Source organism: Pelobates fuscus, chromosome 6 (assembly GCF_036172605.1).
Source record: "Pelobates fuscus isolate aPelFus1 chromosome 6, aPelFus1.pri, whole genome shotgun sequence".
Taxonomy (NCBI): Eukaryota; Metazoa; Chordata; class Amphibia; order Anura; family Pelobatidae; genus Pelobates; species Pelobates fuscus.
Genome location: NC_086322.1, coordinates 117,972,409 through 117,990,255, shown reverse-complemented (window position 1 = coordinate 117,990,255; position 17,847 = coordinate 117,972,409). Strand labels below are relative to the sequence as shown.

General features: G+C 38.8%; 1 protein-coding gene across 3 annotated transcripts in view; it reads left to right on the top strand.

The window, feature by feature from the left end:
* The window catches only part of PALLD (palladin, cytoskeletal associated protein), a 359,849-nt gene that overhangs the window by 281,743 nt on the left and 60,259 nt on the right, over positions 1 to 17,847 (top strand). For all 3 annotated transcript variants that reach the window (XM_063458193.1, XM_063458192.1, XM_063458194.1), the window contains one exon: positions 16,639 to 17,331. In XM_063458193.1, the coding sequence (XP_063314263.1) occupies positions 16,639 to 17,331 (693 nt within the window). The remainder of the gene's footprint in view (positions 1 to 16,638; positions 17,332 to 17,847) is intronic.

The following is a 17,847-nucleotide window of genomic DNA, read 5'->3' as shown; positions in this document are numbered from 1 at the left end:
TCCCTTATGCCTGCTTGCATTTGAGGAGAGAAAAAGCTATCGAAGCCGGGCTTTTAATAAAAAATATGAGCAAGTCAAATGTTCAGTAGCCTGCAGTTTGCTCTCATCTTCCTAAAAGTTGCTGGCATTCTCTAGACCTTTTGATTTCTAAACGTTGACATCAGACCGGACCACAGCTGACGCCAAAAATGCATGCATGATGCATGCTTTATACGATTGTACTGCTTTAGTCTTACATTTTGCGAAATAAAGGTCTTTGGAACAAACCACTTCTTTAAGATGTGGTGGTTTTGTTGCTTAGTGTCCATTTGACATATATTGTCATGTTTATTTAGTCCTCCAGTCTATATTGATGACATGCATCACTGTTTTTTCTGTCACACAGAATACTCCGTAAATGCAGAAGCTCACACTGGGTTGGATTCTGTTAGTGGACATTAGTTAAATAGCAAGAATTATTCTTATTAGAGTTAAAGGGAATATTGTTAATGAGATACCAGCAAAAAGAAACCCCATAACATAATTAAGCATAGTGTTTTCATTATTATTATTTTATTATTTATATAACGCCATCAGATTCCGTAGCGCTGTACAATGGGTGGACTAACAGACATGCAATTGTAACCAGACAACTGGATGTACAGGAACAGAGAGGTGGAGGGCCCTGCTCAATGAGCTTACATTCTAGAGGGATGGCCCTAAATGGAGAAAAATAGAGAGGTTTATTCATTAAAATGGGAATTGTAAAGAACTGATAAAGGGATTATAAATGCTAGTAAAAAAATATCTAATGTAAAAATAAACCCACATCTGCTATTTTTCCAAGTTCAATCATTATTACCTTCAATTATATAGTATAATAGTTACTTACACACTTGTCCACAGTTGCCTGTTTAATAAATAAATCCATCTGTTTAGAGTCATTAAGAACTAATATAGTGTATTAATTAACAAATCCACATATGGTTAAACTTGAGCCTGTTCTCTTCCTGCAATTTTAAGGTTTTGGCTGTAAGCTCCTGGCATATGAACATATTGCAAGCTTGCTGTTTAAACATGGTTAATCAATGAGGATATTTTACTAAACAAAAAGATAAATGTTAATTATTAATATCTGCCATGTTGTTGCTGTTCTTTGACTACCTTTGATCACCTATATTAATTTGAGAATGGGCTTTTTTAATCACAACTTCATAGATCTATTAAATTACAGTAGGAATCTATTTGTAAGACCAGATATGTTTGTCCACTTAACGTATGAGCAATTTAAACAACATGCAATCGAATCTATCTATTGTGCACACTAAATGGCTGTGGGAGATAGGAAGGTACAGCTAGTGTTATACCCATAGACACAGCATCATGACAGGCACAATTGAGTAATTATTAACTCAAGTTCTAAAGAAATGCAATACAGGTAGTTCCCAACATTACAAACTAATTGGTTCCGAAGCTTAATTCATAAAGTGAGAGTTCATAAAGTGAGAACTAATTTCCCATAGACCGCAATGTAATAAATATGGGTTCCGTTCCTGACCAAAAAAAATTTCCATTGAAAACCTTAATTATGAAGTACAAATACAAGATGAAAGCATAGCAAATACATATATGTTGTAGGAACATTAAAGGAAGACATACCATATTAAAATCTTTATCAAATCATCATCCGTCATCTAATTCCTCAATGACATGTTGCACTTGTTTCTGGTTCGTTTTGAGATGCTCCATGTGTCTCATTCCCCCTCCCAGTGTATCATTACCCCCTCTCAGTCCCTCCAGGTCTCTCATTCCCCCTCATTACCCCCCACCCCTCATGCCCTCCAGGTGTCTCATTCCCCCTCCCAGTGTCTCATTACCCCCCTCACCCAGCCCCTCCAGATGTCTCCTTAACCCCTCCCAGACCACTACAGGTGTCTCCTTCCCCCTCCTAGTATCTCATTACCCCCTGCATGTGTCTCTTTCCCCTCTCTGAGTCCCATCCATGTATCTCATCTCCCCCCTTCCCTTCCAGTCCATGTGTCTCTACTCGCTCCTCTGCTGTACCTGTCCATGTTTCTCTCCCCCCTCCCTTCCTGTACCTGCCTATGTGTCTCTTCCTTCTCCCCTCCTGTACCTGCCCATGTGCGTCTCCTCCCTCCCCTCCTTTCAGGCGTCTCTCCCCCCTCCTATCCTGTACCTGCTCACCATGGTACAGTACCCGGTCTGAGAGGAATTGCTCTCTCAGTGAGCACTTCATGGCAGACTGCAGTCCGCTCGGCCACGCTACAACAGCAGCAGGAGGGGAGCAGCATAGCACAGCATTCCCCTCCTTCCGATCACCATCATTGTTACTTACCTTACACCCTCTTCTCCTGGCCACAAACTCTGCTTCTCGGTCCTTATCCACGGAGCGCTGGCACAAAATGGCAGCAAAATAAAATGGCGGTAGGTCCGTGGAGCGTTCGTAAAGGCAATAAAACCTAAAGCGGGAGTACGGAAACTGGGAAATGCCTGTATTTCATTTGAATTTAGGGCAAATAATATATATTGATTACATAATGAAATCTTTATTAAAAGAGATTGTCTTTCCATAACAGGTTTACTTTATTGGTCAAGTCAGAATTTGATGGACACTAACATCGAGCTGTGGGAAGTAGGTGGACAAGTAATTTAGAACTGGTCCATAATAGCTATCAGTATCTAACCTCCAGATATTCCTATGTTGTCCTGGGTTTGTTTCTTAGTGATCCGCATTTTGGACATGGGAAATGTCTTCAGAAAGTTCAGCATCAGCCCATCGATAGTCACGCTCACACTACACGTCACTAAGCCCGTGACACAGCACATGAGTACCCCTTAGTGGGGCTGGTCAGTCAGTAAGGTAAACTAGGCTTGCATGTCCCCTATCATGTTGGGTCTGCCACCTTTCAGGACTTGCTCACCTTTCATTAGTGCCGCCCATGTCTCATAACTGCTGTTCCCCTTGTAGCCTGCCTTGTCTCAATAGCTCCCATTGTTGGGAAATGTGTTGTAGGGAAATTATATCAGGACCTCTAATAATAAAACATTTCAAGATGAATAGGGAAAACCTATAGAGCACTTAAACAAGATGGTCCTTGCAAGTCATGTAGGGGTTAAACATTCAAAATTTTGCAACCGACAGTTTTTTTCTGACTACATGTGTATTCACTGGGTATTGTATAGATTTGGAAAAACTTTCTGGTGTAATTACTGTCAAAGTGCATGAGATAGGTGACATCCTGAATATTTTCCACTGGAGCTCATTTTAACAGATGTGTTGCCTCTGATTCCTAATGCAATAATGTCATCAGAATGGAGATAAAACATTCTTCTGTGTGGTCCATTTTTAGAACTTACACTGTCCTTGTTGCTAATAACCATGTCTTTGGCTAATTCTATCTTCTTCTTTTTTTTTATTTATTTTTCTGATTACCTAGTATCAAAATGAAAAAGTGACACTGCCGCCAAAATACATACTTAATTTACTTGTTTTAAAATCCAACATTTGTGTGAGATACTGTTTATACTGCACTGAGGGGTAACAAAAACAAAACCTATTTTTACTAACTAGTTATAGTGACATAGTTTCAAGTCAAACAGAACATTTTTATGAATTCTAATTTACTTCAGAGCAAGTACACATTTTAGCTCTCCTAACTCTTTTGATCATGGAAGGATTATTGTATGCTGTGTAATAATGGCTTAACATTAATACTTTATTTGTGCACTGCATTTTATATATGAGAAGATTTATGCATATACTACTAATGCTGTATGCAAAATAGATAACACTAAATAGGTTATCAACTAAAATGCAAAAAGCCAAACTGAGGCTGACGTAATCAAGCTATGACAATAACTTAAGGGATCCTATAGTGCCAGGAAAACAAAGCATTACAGGTTTAATAGGTTCCCGCTCACCCCACCATCCCCTCTCCCCCCCACCCCCCTGCCCACTCTCCCGCAGGGAGAACATGACAAGTGGTTGTCATGTTTAAGTGGCCCTTCAGCCACTTACCTGGCTTACATGCTTTCCCTCCCACCCCCCTCCCCTCCCCCCGCGCACGTCAGCCGGCTAGGGAGACCTAATGTGCATGTGCGGCAATGGCTGCAGCGCATTAGACCTCCTCATAGGAAAGCATTATTCAATGCTTTTTGTATGGGTAAAATCTGATGCTGGAGGTCCTCATGCAGAGAGTGAGGATGTCCAGCGTCAGATAACAGACCAGAGGTCCGTTTCGATTCCGGAAGCGCCCCCAGTGGCTCTCTGGTAGACAGTCACAGAGGTCAGACTTAGAGCTGCAATGTAAACATTGCAGTTCTCTGGAACTGCAATATTTACATTGCAGCATTAAGTGCAATAGGGGCACATTACCCAGACCACTTCAGTGAGCTGAAGTGGTCTGGGTGACTACAGTGTCCCTTTAGTCGGGGATCCTTTGAAATCTGCCACTTTAGCTTGAATTTGTTATTAGGCATTTAAATCTGTTCAATTCAGAGTTTAGTGAATTATCTTAAAACACAAATTACTAAAATAGGGTTACGTACATAAAAAAATTAATATTATGTATACATTTTAATACAACACTGTTAGAGAAACTTCCAAAGCATTGTGTTTCCAACATTAACTTGTCATCATGTGCAGCTGTAAAAGATAACTAATCTCACTTGGGGATCATTTAAGGACTTTCCTTCAGTCCAATTACAAGAACGGATGTGGCAAACATGCTTGATTTGTGTGGAAGAGCCTCATTGCTGGGATTCCCTTTCATAATTGTTTGCTTATGTATCCAGTTAAATTGAACCAAACCCCATTGTGTGCTGGAAATGGCTAAAAGCACTGGTAAACAGTCTGCTAATTTCCTGAACCAGCACTTTGTAAGTTCTTTGTAATACTTAATATTATTCAGCCCCTACTTAATTTGGATCTGAACGTTCTTTAACTAAACATTGGCCTGCTTCTTGTTTAGAAATGAATTCTGCCAAAATCCCCCAAAATCAAAATGTCATATACCAAGGGCACCCAAAGGCAGATCACAGATACAGTATAACTATATTTCTTATTTGTTTTTGCATTAAAGCTGGGAAAGCACCTTGGGATGTTTAGTTCTATATCATCTGGAGGTCTACATTTGTCCATCTCTGTCGACCATAAAGGCATAGGACATGCATCTGTGTGACAACTTAACTATAGTGAGCGTAAAGCACAGTATATTTCATCATTCTCCAGTGTACCCATCACTGTGATATGTTAGAACTAAAATGGCTAATTCTAGAATCCAGATGTTTCATCCTCTAACCTTTCTTGCTTGAGTCATAACCACTGTGGGAAAACACCACTATCTAAGCTGTATGCTCACTAAATCTGTCTCTACCCTCTAGTCTCCAATCAACCCTCAGTCTCTTAGGTTCCTTTCCACATTGCATAGAGGAAGTGAGTCAACCGGCTTTTTCTTCTTGTAGGGCTTCACATGTGGCATAACCTTTCAGGAAATCCGCCATTAGTATACAGACCCTTGAAACATCTGCCTCCCATCCTAAAAGTTGCCACAGTTCCTTTTAATGTTTCATTGCACATGTTCTCTAGGTCGTACCTGGAAAAAAATAGCTTTCCATGTGTTGTCCATGATCACTTTGTAAATTATATATAAATAAAAAGAGGAAAACTTTTACAACATTATTTTCCAAATGGCAGAACACAATCCCTAGCCAGCTGACACACTATAACGTTATGTGTTTGAACCTGCTATATTAAAACTACTTCTGGGTAAAAGATAAATCTTCTTCTTCAATTGGTGAACAAGCAGATTTATTCATTCAGCCACTGGCGGACTTAATATTTCCAACACTGTGTCTTTGATAAATCTGGTGGCACGCAAATGTGAAAGCACTCAATTGGAGGGGAGGAAAAGCGAGCTTGCTTTTTGGTTACAAAATATTCTCTTACTTTGCTTCTGCTTAGAGAAAGGCTGTGCAAACCACTTTGTTGAAAATGTTGGAAAAATACTTTCAACAAAGTGAAAATATCAGATGCTTTGGCCTACATCTCCCATAAGGCTACTCCAGTTATTACGCTGGCAAAGCATCAGGGGAGATCTAGTCCACAATATCTGGATTGACGAATGTTGCCTTCCACTATTCTAGATATTGTTGTGGGTGGGGTTTCAAATCCTACTGTGTCCTTTGGTTCCTGTTTCCTAACTAACACTTTAAGAAATATCCAGAACTGGAGAATTAAACAAGTCGAACAAATTGTGGGATTTAATAAAGTTTTCCTAATAAAGTAGCGTGATGTAACAGCCATGAATTAGAGCCAGATTCTCCACACTCATACTGTTTACGTAAGCTGCATACCAATGGAAACATGCCACACAGCAACCCAAGGCTGGATATATATAACAAAGGAGGTTTAGGGGAAAGTTACGGTTTTCCTGAGATTTATATGGTATAGTAAGTTCTATTTTACTCTAAATGCATTCTGTGTTCATTGACAGGCAGTTAGAATCATTCTAGCAGTTTCTAGTCATTTAGTACAACAAAATATGCACCATTTGTATTTATTGTTTATTTTATATAATGCACAAGGTCTCCAAATCTGAGTGTGGTAGAAACTCTTATAGCTCTGTGCATTTGTAGATTTAATGTAACATGATAGGAAAGCACACCGGGGAGCAGTATAAGAGTATTACTTTGACAAGAATACAAAATACTAATAATTGCCAGCTCTGTTGGTGTAAACCATTTTGGACAGAACAAAAATCTCAGTGCTATAAAACATATATAAATCATGGTAAGATGTGGAGGTGTAAGTCAAGTTGGATTTATTTATTTTTAAATTAATATTATTTTATTTGAAATATTTTCCTTCATTTTCTGTTTTTAATTTTAATTAGATTTTTTTTTGCTATTAGTTCTATGACAGCTTCACATCATAAAAGAGAGTGCTGTCCCCTTCACAAACAACATGATTCATTTCGTTTAATTTGTGACATCAGAATTGGAGCAGGTGTGAAGTGTCAATAAGATTTAATATTCAGGCTCGCAAAAGTCAAATCTCTTCTATTCTCAATCAGGTGTTACTCATCACAGATACATCAACATGTCTAGCCCAGTCATGTGTTGGCTATGTCTGTGATGTATTCTGAATCTCGTTAATTGATTATTTTTAATAAAGTCATTCTAATATATTCTGCTAATTTGTGTTGCTGAATCATCACACTGCAGTAGGTTTTAGACACTGCCTCAATTAAAATAAAATAAGTAAAATGTACCTTATGTATACACCAGCTGTTTATATTTTTTTTTGTTTTTTTTAATATGAGTTGCTCAAATTTGAAATTAACTAAAAGATTGTGGCCATTCTCTCCAGATTTTACATGGGCTGATGGGAAAACCAAACTACATTAGGTGATATCCATGTAAACAACATTCGTACAGTCTTGTCGGATCACATTCAAATTGATATTTATATATTCTGATTGTCTTGTTTTAAACCATGTTCGCTGCCTATGACTACAGATTATCTGACTTCATTTTTTTTACCTTCTTTCCATCACACCTTTTCTCAGGCAATTTTGTACCACCTGATGATACATAATTTGGGCTCCATAAATATTACATCTATTATGAGGTTGCCCCAGAAGTCTCCCACCTGGGGGTTGAGACTAAATTTCTTTTGGATTGTTGGATATGTTGCCCTTAGCTTTCCAAAGATTTGAATTTGCTATGTTTTGTTATTTGAACTTTTTTTTTTGTATACTGTGTTGTAGCTGTTATCTCAGTGGTTTGAACACATTTAGACTTTATCGCCCTTGGGTGAATGTGATCTCTGTCAAATGTATTACTCTGCTATATTAGGGATTCCAAATCTCAAAAACGGTATTGGCAGTAAAAAAAAACAAATTAATACCTGCTTGGAATAAATTCCTTAAAAACCATACAGGTCCCCCATTCATGTTCTACCCAGACTGAAAGGTGGTCAGAAAGTGCACTTAATTTATTGGAGTCCCCTGATAAATGTGTGTTTGTGTATAATAAGAGAAACATGGATATAGGTTTCCTAATACTGATCTACTTCACTACACTAAAAGGTTCTTGAGGAAATGTTCTATTTCTGTTTTCCAAGTCTATTCACAGCTATTTCATTCTTTACATGTTCTCTGCAGGAATTATTTATTGATTCTGTGATTTGAACTTGCTAATATTTGAGTCATATTAAGAAGCAAGGTAAAACCAAGTATAACTGTTAAAGGTGGCAGTTCTGTTCCCATAAAGATTGTGGTAGCTATAGTCTAAAATCAGATGGAAGGCCATTGTTAAACAGCTCCAGTCTCAGGGAAATGGTCATTTGAAATAACTCGCCATGATGTGGCTATAAGGAAAAGTGAAAGCCAATTTGAATGAAGGATGTGCGACCACCCAAGTCACTTATGCTATATTCGATACTTCGATGATAGAGAGGAGCACAGTTACTCTTTGCTACTGCTACTGCCACTACAGTGCTGTATATTCTAGAACAGGGATAGGCAACCTTTGGCACTCCAGATGTTGTGGACCACATCCCCCATAATGCTCTTACACTCATAATGCTGATAAAGCATCAGGGGAGGTATAGTCCAAAACATCTGGAGTGCCGAAGGTTGCCTATGCCTGTTCTAGAACCTTGCTATAGAATCGTGTCAAGCACAGGGATATGTAGAATGATGAGGGGGAAGTCAGACCGTGGGAGTGCATGTAGTTGTCACATAGCAATGAGTGTTTTCTAACAAACAGGCTTGAACAGGGGCTGTCTTCTCTCTGCACTATTACTGGAATCTTGGTTATGTTTCCATATTACTGTTATTTATATACCTCTGTGTTAAAATTCTTTATAACTGCCTTGCCAGTGCCATTATCATTTCTTTATACGACTGCCTTTTAGTATTTTGCTGTATATTACACTTCTGTCAGCTATCCAGGCAGTACGCCCATTCCTGTGCTGGAGTTTGACACTGACTATTTAGGTATCTCGGCATTAAATGCCCAGCCAGTATGAGTAAATTTGTCGTAATGCATATTCGAGTCGTGTATTAACCTGTGATATAATTATAACTTCACTGGAATTCTTTGATGATTACCTCTGTGGTCGTTTGTTGAAAGAAATATAATAGCTCTCCTCCTCTGAGCTTTGCAGACTCTCGTTTTCCATCATGTCTCTTGACTTTTTAATTACACTACGAAGAATAAGGCTTCTCTGCTGGGCATGCAATAAGGAACGCTGACATTCAGGTATTTTTTCTAAAGAATGTAAGCGCAAGGCCTTTCATCTCTGTGCAATCACTACCTGTGCAAAACCAAACCCATAATATTACAGTACTCCCATTTCTCACTAAAGAATTCAGCTTTTCTAGTCAGGGGTGGACGCCAAGCTGGAAAAGTGTTATGGGGGTTGTGGGTCTACATCAGTTTTGGGGGGGCCATGTAGACAATCCTGTAGGAGGTGGAGCAGTAGCAACTAATATATAGCTCCCCAGACTACAGTTCACATCATGCTTTGCAAAACACCAATATGGGAGATTTGCTTAGCAGCAGCTGGAGAGCTACAGGTTTGGCCATCCCTGCTGTTCTCTGGATTTTTTTGCATGATCATGATGTTCAGTGACACAGATGTTCAACATATGTATATCAAGGGGTGTTGCTCAGTTTGTAGGATAAAGATTTGTAATTATTTGGGCATGATGTTTAGTGTTGTTATGAAAGGATAATGTCACTGTCACTATGTCACTAAGCTCTGTTTGTCACTAGGCTTTCCTCTACCAAGCTGCTTTTTCCTATTCTGTGTGTCGCCGCAGCTGTTGACACTATAGCAGAGCGAGCACGTAAACAGAAGGATTTACATCACTTTTTTATTTTATAGGGAACAGATTCTTCGTTTAGTTTTATTTTAAAGCCCCAATATGAAATATATATAAAATAAACTTTAAAATGAAGCACTCATTACCAGGTTTTCTCTCTCTTTTTCTTTCTTTCTTTCTTTGGAACATGTGGTTTAGCATGTCAAACCGTGTTGATCAGGGCAGGTCACTTACACAGCACATAGAATGTAATTAAGAGAATTCCAAAATCGCTCACTCAAAGGAGAGAAACTGCATACCACAGCAATCCAAAACTGAATTACTGCAAAGAGAAATTGAATTAATCACATTTCTTAAAAAGCATGCATTTTAAAAACACTCAAATATATTTATTAAGCACATTTTAAAACCTAGATCATTGTTGTTTTTAAGCTGGCATCTCTCACAATTCTGCTAAACTCCCACACTGCTTTGCCAGCAGGGGTGTCCAGAAAGTAGATCCTCCAATATTGTGCAACTACAATTCTCATCATACTTTGCCAGTCTTACAGCTACAACATGCATGGCAACAGCGTGTTGCAGTCCTGTAACAGATGTGCAACCACCAATTGGCCACCAATGGCAGAGTGTAACTTTTTGGACAATACTATTTCCAATCTGTCATTGTTTAGGATGATTGAGGATGCAATTACTGGATATCATACACATGCTGTTTAGTGAATAATCCCCTTAGTCACTGAATACCTATTATTATTGATCCGAATAATCATTTAGCTGGTGAAGGGTTAGCACTCTTGGGAACCCATATGGATAAAATAAAAAATTGATCAGAGATTCAGGTTTCAATTTTTCTCATAGTGGAACATTGAATAAAATTGCACTATGATCAATTTACATCTTCCCTGGAAAGGATGCCAGCAAAATTAATCTTTAAAGTTCACGTTTTGTTTGTACTTTTTACGAGTACTGATAGAGTAAGTAACAATTCAGTCCTAGCTTTAGGTTTCTAAGGAGCAGAACTGAACTGCAGATTGTGGAAATGTTTCTCTAGAATAATCAGGGCATCATCGCACAGCACGTTATCAGTAGGTCGTGGCAGAAAATGCAAATGGATCAGTGGGATGGTGCTTACAATTAAATGTTTGCTCAAAATTTTTATTGCAGTAAGGTGTCTGGACCAGTGTCCCAGCACTACTGAGGAGTTGCAGGTCAGTTCCATATCTAGAAGTTGGACTCTGAGGTCCTATGGACATGAATTCATTAAACAGTTTACCAGTAGGAGCTTGATCTGCTATAATTTGAATAGTTTGTACACATTTATTTTGTTTTTAACATCCAGTTCCGGATGGGTTCAGATACATCCAGGTCCTAAGGCGACATTTCACATCTGGCTCAGCGTGTTCTCTGCTGCTTTTATGGACAACATCCAGCCCGTTGTAATGAATAACAGTGTGTGCTGAGTAAAACACACCAACATGCATAGAGCTTGTTGGATGAGCTTGTGTGCCAGATAAGGTTTTTATTATTTTTTTTGTTTGTTTTCTTTAATTGTAATTTTTTTAAATTCTTGTTTCATGTGGTTGTGGTTTGCTTAGAAGTCAAAGGTGCTGTCCAATTTCATTTATCATACATCTTTTTTGAGGGGGGGGGGATAAAGCTTATCTCATTTTATAAAGCTTGTACGGTTCTGTGTAGTTATGTGTATATCCTAAAATAATTGCCAATTTAATGTATGACAATTCATAGTTTATACAGTGCCACTTTTTGTTGTCCCGTCAAACCTCAGAATCTCTGGATTCCCCGCAGAGTTTCCTCTGTCTTTCATCTTTCTAAGGTCAATAAAATGAGTACCATTGACATAGGTGGGAAAATCCGTTGTTCCCAGGATACTCTTTGAAATAGATGTATCAAAACATACCTAGAGCAGTGTGAGCAGACAATACTCTTTGTTACCTAATTAAATTGCATCCAACATTATTCCATCTATTATTATAGTTGGTGCATTGCACATATAGAAAAATTGATTATTTCCTGTTTGCAAAAGCAGTCAGATGTGTGTGTGCATGAAAACAGCAGGAATCAAGCTGTTGAGTCTTGTTACATGTTTGAAAATATATGTAGACAAAAAAAAAATCAGAAAAATGGAAAATATGAACTAATTACAGTAGGGTTCAAAACTATAAATCAGCCACAAACATCTCCACATCTGGAAATGTAAAGATGCTGCAAAATGGGGATATAAAATAGAAAGACTCCCAGCAATGGACCGTAAATATGTCTACCAACCCCAGTGGTACTTCTCCCAACCAGTAATACGTTCATGAAATCCGTCACTTCTGTACTGCAGGGAGCAAGCTGAAAAAGCAAGTTTCCTAGTAAGAAAATGTAGAAAGCCCCTTCCTTACACTCACATTTCATACATCACATTTCAAGTGCCAGTCTCCAGATAAACAAAATGACTAGCAAACCAGAGCACATTAAATCTACACATGTGCTCTGCCCGATATATACATTATTCGTTAATGTTCCAAAAGATTGGGGGGTGGGAGGGAGTATGGCAATTATACTTCATTTGTTGTAGTGTAGAATTGAAGGGAAAAATTCAGTCCATACAACTTTCTGCTATTGTACTTATGAGGTGTTGCATAACTCAAACTATTTAAAAAAAGGTTGATGTCACTAATATATGTGGCATATTCTACTTCAGGGGTAGGCAACCTTTGGCAAAGCATCAGGGGAACAGTAGTTCGCAACATCTGGAGTGCCGAAGGTTGACAACTCCTGTTCTAGGTCATGGATGGCGAAGCATGGCAATGCAGATATTTTAGTCTACACTGTCTCACATTGCTCGACCTGGTTGTAGGTTCTGCATATATTAAATTTATAAATCCCTGATCGGCTTTTAAGAATTGTAGAATAGTGGATTTGTGGAACGTCTGTCTGTCTTTCTATCAATCTATCTGTTCTGAACACCGAATTTCAAACAAAATCGATTTAGTCAAGATCCCCTTGAGGTATCAAAATGGGTAAAGGCAATAGTACAGAGGAGGCAACATCACAGAGAGAAGTCATGGCCACCTCCGTGATGGTCCATTCCATGGCTCCTTGTGGAGGATCATTGGGGACCTTATGTACATGCATGGCAAGTGCCACATGTGTATCCAAGCTTCTCCATAGTAAAACATTGAATCAATGCTTTCATGTAGGGGATTCCGAGTCACATGCCATTAAAAACTACAATGTTTTACATTTAAAATGACAGAACCACTGCACTCACGCTGGATGGCACAATCAGCTGCTCCAGATAATTGTTTTCTTCATATTATTTTAGCCACTTTGAAATTTGTGAGAGAGACTACCATAACTAACTGGGATACAGTACATTGCATTACTCTTCCATCTCCCATCTGGTTTTATTGCATTCCTAATTTCCTCTCTGGTATGTTGCAAGTCAAAGAAGACATACATTATGATGTGCTATGTAGCAGAAAGCAGCTCTGTAGCCCATAGTTAACACTATGTTCTGCCTCGTAAAATATTGTAGAGCCAGAGAAGTTTATATATGTCATAAGAGGGAGAATATCTCCTAGTAGTGCATCAATCATAAAAAAAATAATTGTTATTAAACTATGCATTGCCCTATCCATCATGTGGGTGCACACAGCTACCTAAAGGAATCATATACGCACATAAGTATCCAATGGTTATCAGTTATGTGAATCCTACCGTATCATCATACAGCATGGTGAGTGATCAGGCAACATTAAATGCTGTTGGTCACACAAAATTATATATTAAGTGCCTTTGGGCACAGAATTCTCAGGCATACTCTACCTCTTCTTTAAAAACCCGGTTGCCTGCTTGATGATTCGGAGGACATGCAAGAGTTCAGAATTACATCAAAGCTGCACACTGCCTTTACAGCAGTTAATATGCTTTCCAGTAGGTGTGAAAAGGAAAGCATGGTGTAGATTTTCATAAAATGTTATTTACTAAAGTGTCAACTGACAGGAATTCAAAGTGGGCCGAAATTAGCCAAACTGAAACCAGAGCAGTCATTTTTTTCCATTTCTGCTATAGTAGTCTAAATTTTGAAATTTACTTTAACATTTTTCTGTATTCCCAATAATTCAGAAATAACCCTGTCAGTCTGCCGAAGAGTTGGCTGAATATTTTCTGCAGTCTCATACTTGCAAAGAAACTGTATCTACAGCTGGTTCTTTTTAAACAAACATTAACTTCATTTCCTTTGGATAGATGATAAAGCAAGAAAAAAGAGGGAAATGGGCATCGGTTCCGTGGCTTGTTCTTGCTGTAATAAAAGTGTGGGCTGTCAAGAAGCAAATTAGAAGTCACACTACCTTTTAAGGATTTTCTGTGTATCACTTAGTTTTACTAGCTTTTTACCAGCATCCAATTCTTAATAAATCTAGAATAAGAAACATTCCAGGGTTTTATTGTTTTATTTTTTTTAAAGATCACTTGAATAATCACCAGTCAAAATAGTAAAAACTATTACTTGTATTTTGTTTGTGAAACCCATGATGCGCTCACTAAAATCAATGAGCACCAGCTACATTACTGTTGCAAGTTGAGGACTCTAGCTATGTGTACTGAGCAGTATTCATCTGTTGTGTTTGTTTGTTTGTTTGGGGAAGGGGGGGGGTTCTAATACAAAAAAAAAATATATATATATATATATATAGTATTGTATTAGAACCCCCCCCCTCCCCCCTCCCCAAACAAACAAACAAAAAAACACAACAGATGAATACATTACAGTACAGTGCATTACAGTACACATAGCTAGAGTCCTCAACTTCCCCATTTATATATAAATGTCCAAATACTTGCACTCCTGTTGTAATAAAATAGAGCCCGGTGCAGATGAATATTATTTTGTTTTTTATTTTTCTTTACTGTAAAGCTATTTTCTGTTCTCTTTTGCGATATCTTGGAAAAATCCATACTTTTAGCGGTTCTAGTGGCTGTGTTTGTGTTATGTTCTCTTGGGCCTGCATGTGTGCTGGTTACAAGTGCTTCTTGGAAACTTTTGTGACTACCCTGTGTATAGGGTATTTTGGGATGTGTTTCAAGAGCCTGAATTTTTGGGGGTATAAAATAAGTTTAGAGTGATTCTGGGTGTGCTCCTATGCGGGACTACACAAAAACACAGTTGCTCTCCATGGAATCCTGATATTTTTATCGTTGCCCTAAAATTGACTTGGCTATAATTACCATTATAATGAATCCAAGCTTGTCTGATGGCAAGAGCCGTTAAAGACGATTGCATTGCAACAGCTATCTCTTGGCTCAACCACTCTGACAGTCACTATTAGTAGAGGCTCGTCCATAGGGGCACTTGAGTCAGCGCCCCAGCAGCTTTTATGTGGGGAGAATCTTTATTTACAGCAGTTTAGAAACACAAAGATTCTTTTTCTGGAGGGGAGGGTGGTAAGCCCCAAACATATGGGGAAAATTGTCTCTTTAATTATGTGTGTTTATAAATGGAATGTGAAAAATTCAGACTGCAGTCGATTTATCTGAGCAGTAAATTTACAAAAAATGTTTTTTTAAAAACAGTCTTACAGGAACACTATATAGTGTTAAGAATACAGACATGTATTATGAACACTAGTGTGCCGGAGTGACTGTTTAGGTGACAGTCCCCTCTCTATAAAGTAAAAAGCATTTCAATTGACCTTTATTCCCTAGTTGCGCTGGTCTTGCCACTGTTGGCTTGATGATCTCAGCCAATCCAATGCCTTCATATATAGAAAAGTAATAGGAGGCTACTGCACATGTGCATCAAACTCTGTGTTGCGCCATTCAGCATCTCCTCCTAGAAATGCCTTGAAAAAAATGCATCTCAATGGGGAGAGTTCAGCAGCTCCATGCAGGACGTGAGGATGCTAAATGTAGGTGCTGCAGCACTGGACTAGAAAGTTCCTCTAGTGGTCATTGGAGTAAATGCTACTTGAGGTGTTACTAGGCAGCGTTTTCATTGCCCAGCCTGCAGGGACTGACTATAGACACCAGAACCACAACATTGAGTTGTTGTATTTTTGGAGATCTTTGTCCTTTATCATGGAGTGTCTTTATATCTGAGCTGGAGTCCCTTTTCTGAACGCACAAGCTTTCAGAGAATCTCATCTGATGGCATCTTCAGTAAGAACTAATAGAGGTGATCTGAATTAAATCCCATTTATTGATTTCTAATTACTTTGTTCTAAAGATTATTTTGCTGCAGGAAACCTAGGGGGGCGGGGGGGAGGTGGGGGGCGGGGGGGAGGTGGGGGGGGGGGGGGAATATAAATTGTTTGTTTTTACATCTTCACTGAGAGTCCTCAAAGAATTAAATTACAAGCTACCATAAAATGTATCTTGCAGTACTTCCCCACTTACTCTGCCAAAATATCTATCAAAAGAGGTGGTTTGTAGACATATTAACAAAGTATGACATGGTATATAAATTATCAATGTTTCGTGCACTATAATCGATTTTAGAAGGTTAATCAGCAATGGTTTGCTGGACATATATCTGCAGTCTTAAAGTACAAAAATAAATAAATAACGTTTTATGTGTACTTTGGCTAATTCATTGTACAGAACCTTGAATGTATTTTCGTGTCTGTTTTAAATATAACGTTTCTAAAGTTATAGAATTATTTAAGCTGCTGCTTTAGTTTTTAACTAAATATATTATCCAGATGAAAGCTGTACATGCATTATAAATGAATGCTCTTTGTGCATATGTTTTCTGTTCAACAACCTTAATAACTGCTTTTTCACTTGTTTTAATCAGGGATCTTCAGACAATACAGCAATTGCAGAATCAGATACATCAAGAGAAGGAATCTGGTGTCTGGAACCAACAAGCCAGTGTCCTGCAAAATACACCACCATCTCCATCATTTCCTCCTCCACCTTCCTTCCAGGAACTGGAGGCCAGTCAGTTCATCACTTCTCCTGTACAAATGAGTGTCCTCAACTCCCACAATTCTCCTGCAATGCAGCCATCAAGCTCCTTCAATTATGCTCGGCCTAAACAGTTCATAGCTGCCCAGAACGTAAGTGCTACCCCTGGGTATGTGACGCCATCTTCTGGATCATCAACATCTAGTCTACCATCTCCAATGTCACCATCAACACCTCAAAAGCAATTTGGCAGGGTTCCAGTGCCACCTTTCTCTCAATCCTTTCCCAATGATGGGGAACAGTATTGGTCACCAACATCATCATCTCCACCACCGCCTCCACCACCAGTCATGAGTCCAACAGCAAATTATTGTGTTCAGGATTCATTTCCACTACCACCGCCTCCTCCACCACTTCCTGTATCTGCTCCATCACCTACATACAGTCCATCTCCTTCACCAACTGGAAGAGGTCCTAGTTCTTGTCACAGTCCTGCTGCCTTCCTCAGCTCTATGTTGCCATCCCAGCAGTCACCTGTTTCTTTCAATGAGCTTGGTCTCCCAAAAGGTGTAATGCCTCCGTAAGTACTTTTGTTTTAAACTCGGAATACTGTTTAAATCCAGTGATGGTTTTCTTTTAAGTTAGGGAGAGAAAAATGGAACACATTAAAATAGGTGTAGAACTTAAAGCGGCACTGTCATGCCGAACTTACCTTTCCCCAATCGATTCCTCTTCTCTCCCTTTCTCAGGATCTGTTCTTCTTTTCTTCCTATCTGCTATAGTTTTCTTTAAAACTTAAGAAAAAGTAGGGACTATTTCTCTTCTGGAGGTTTCCTACGCAGTGACCAGCGGAGGAGCAAAGTGTGCTTCGTTTCTGGTGGTCACAGCAATTTTCCCATGATCCTTAGCTTTCCTACCTGTTCCCACGATGCTTCCTGTCACTTAGACAGAACGCCGGCAAAACTGCCGAATTGCGTTCTAACAGTTTCTCCATTCGTGTTAGAACGCAATTCGGGACTTTGTTCGGATCGGAATTTCATTCGAATGAATGAAACTCTGATCCTATTCATTGTTGTGGCTGCATCTTGCAGCCGCT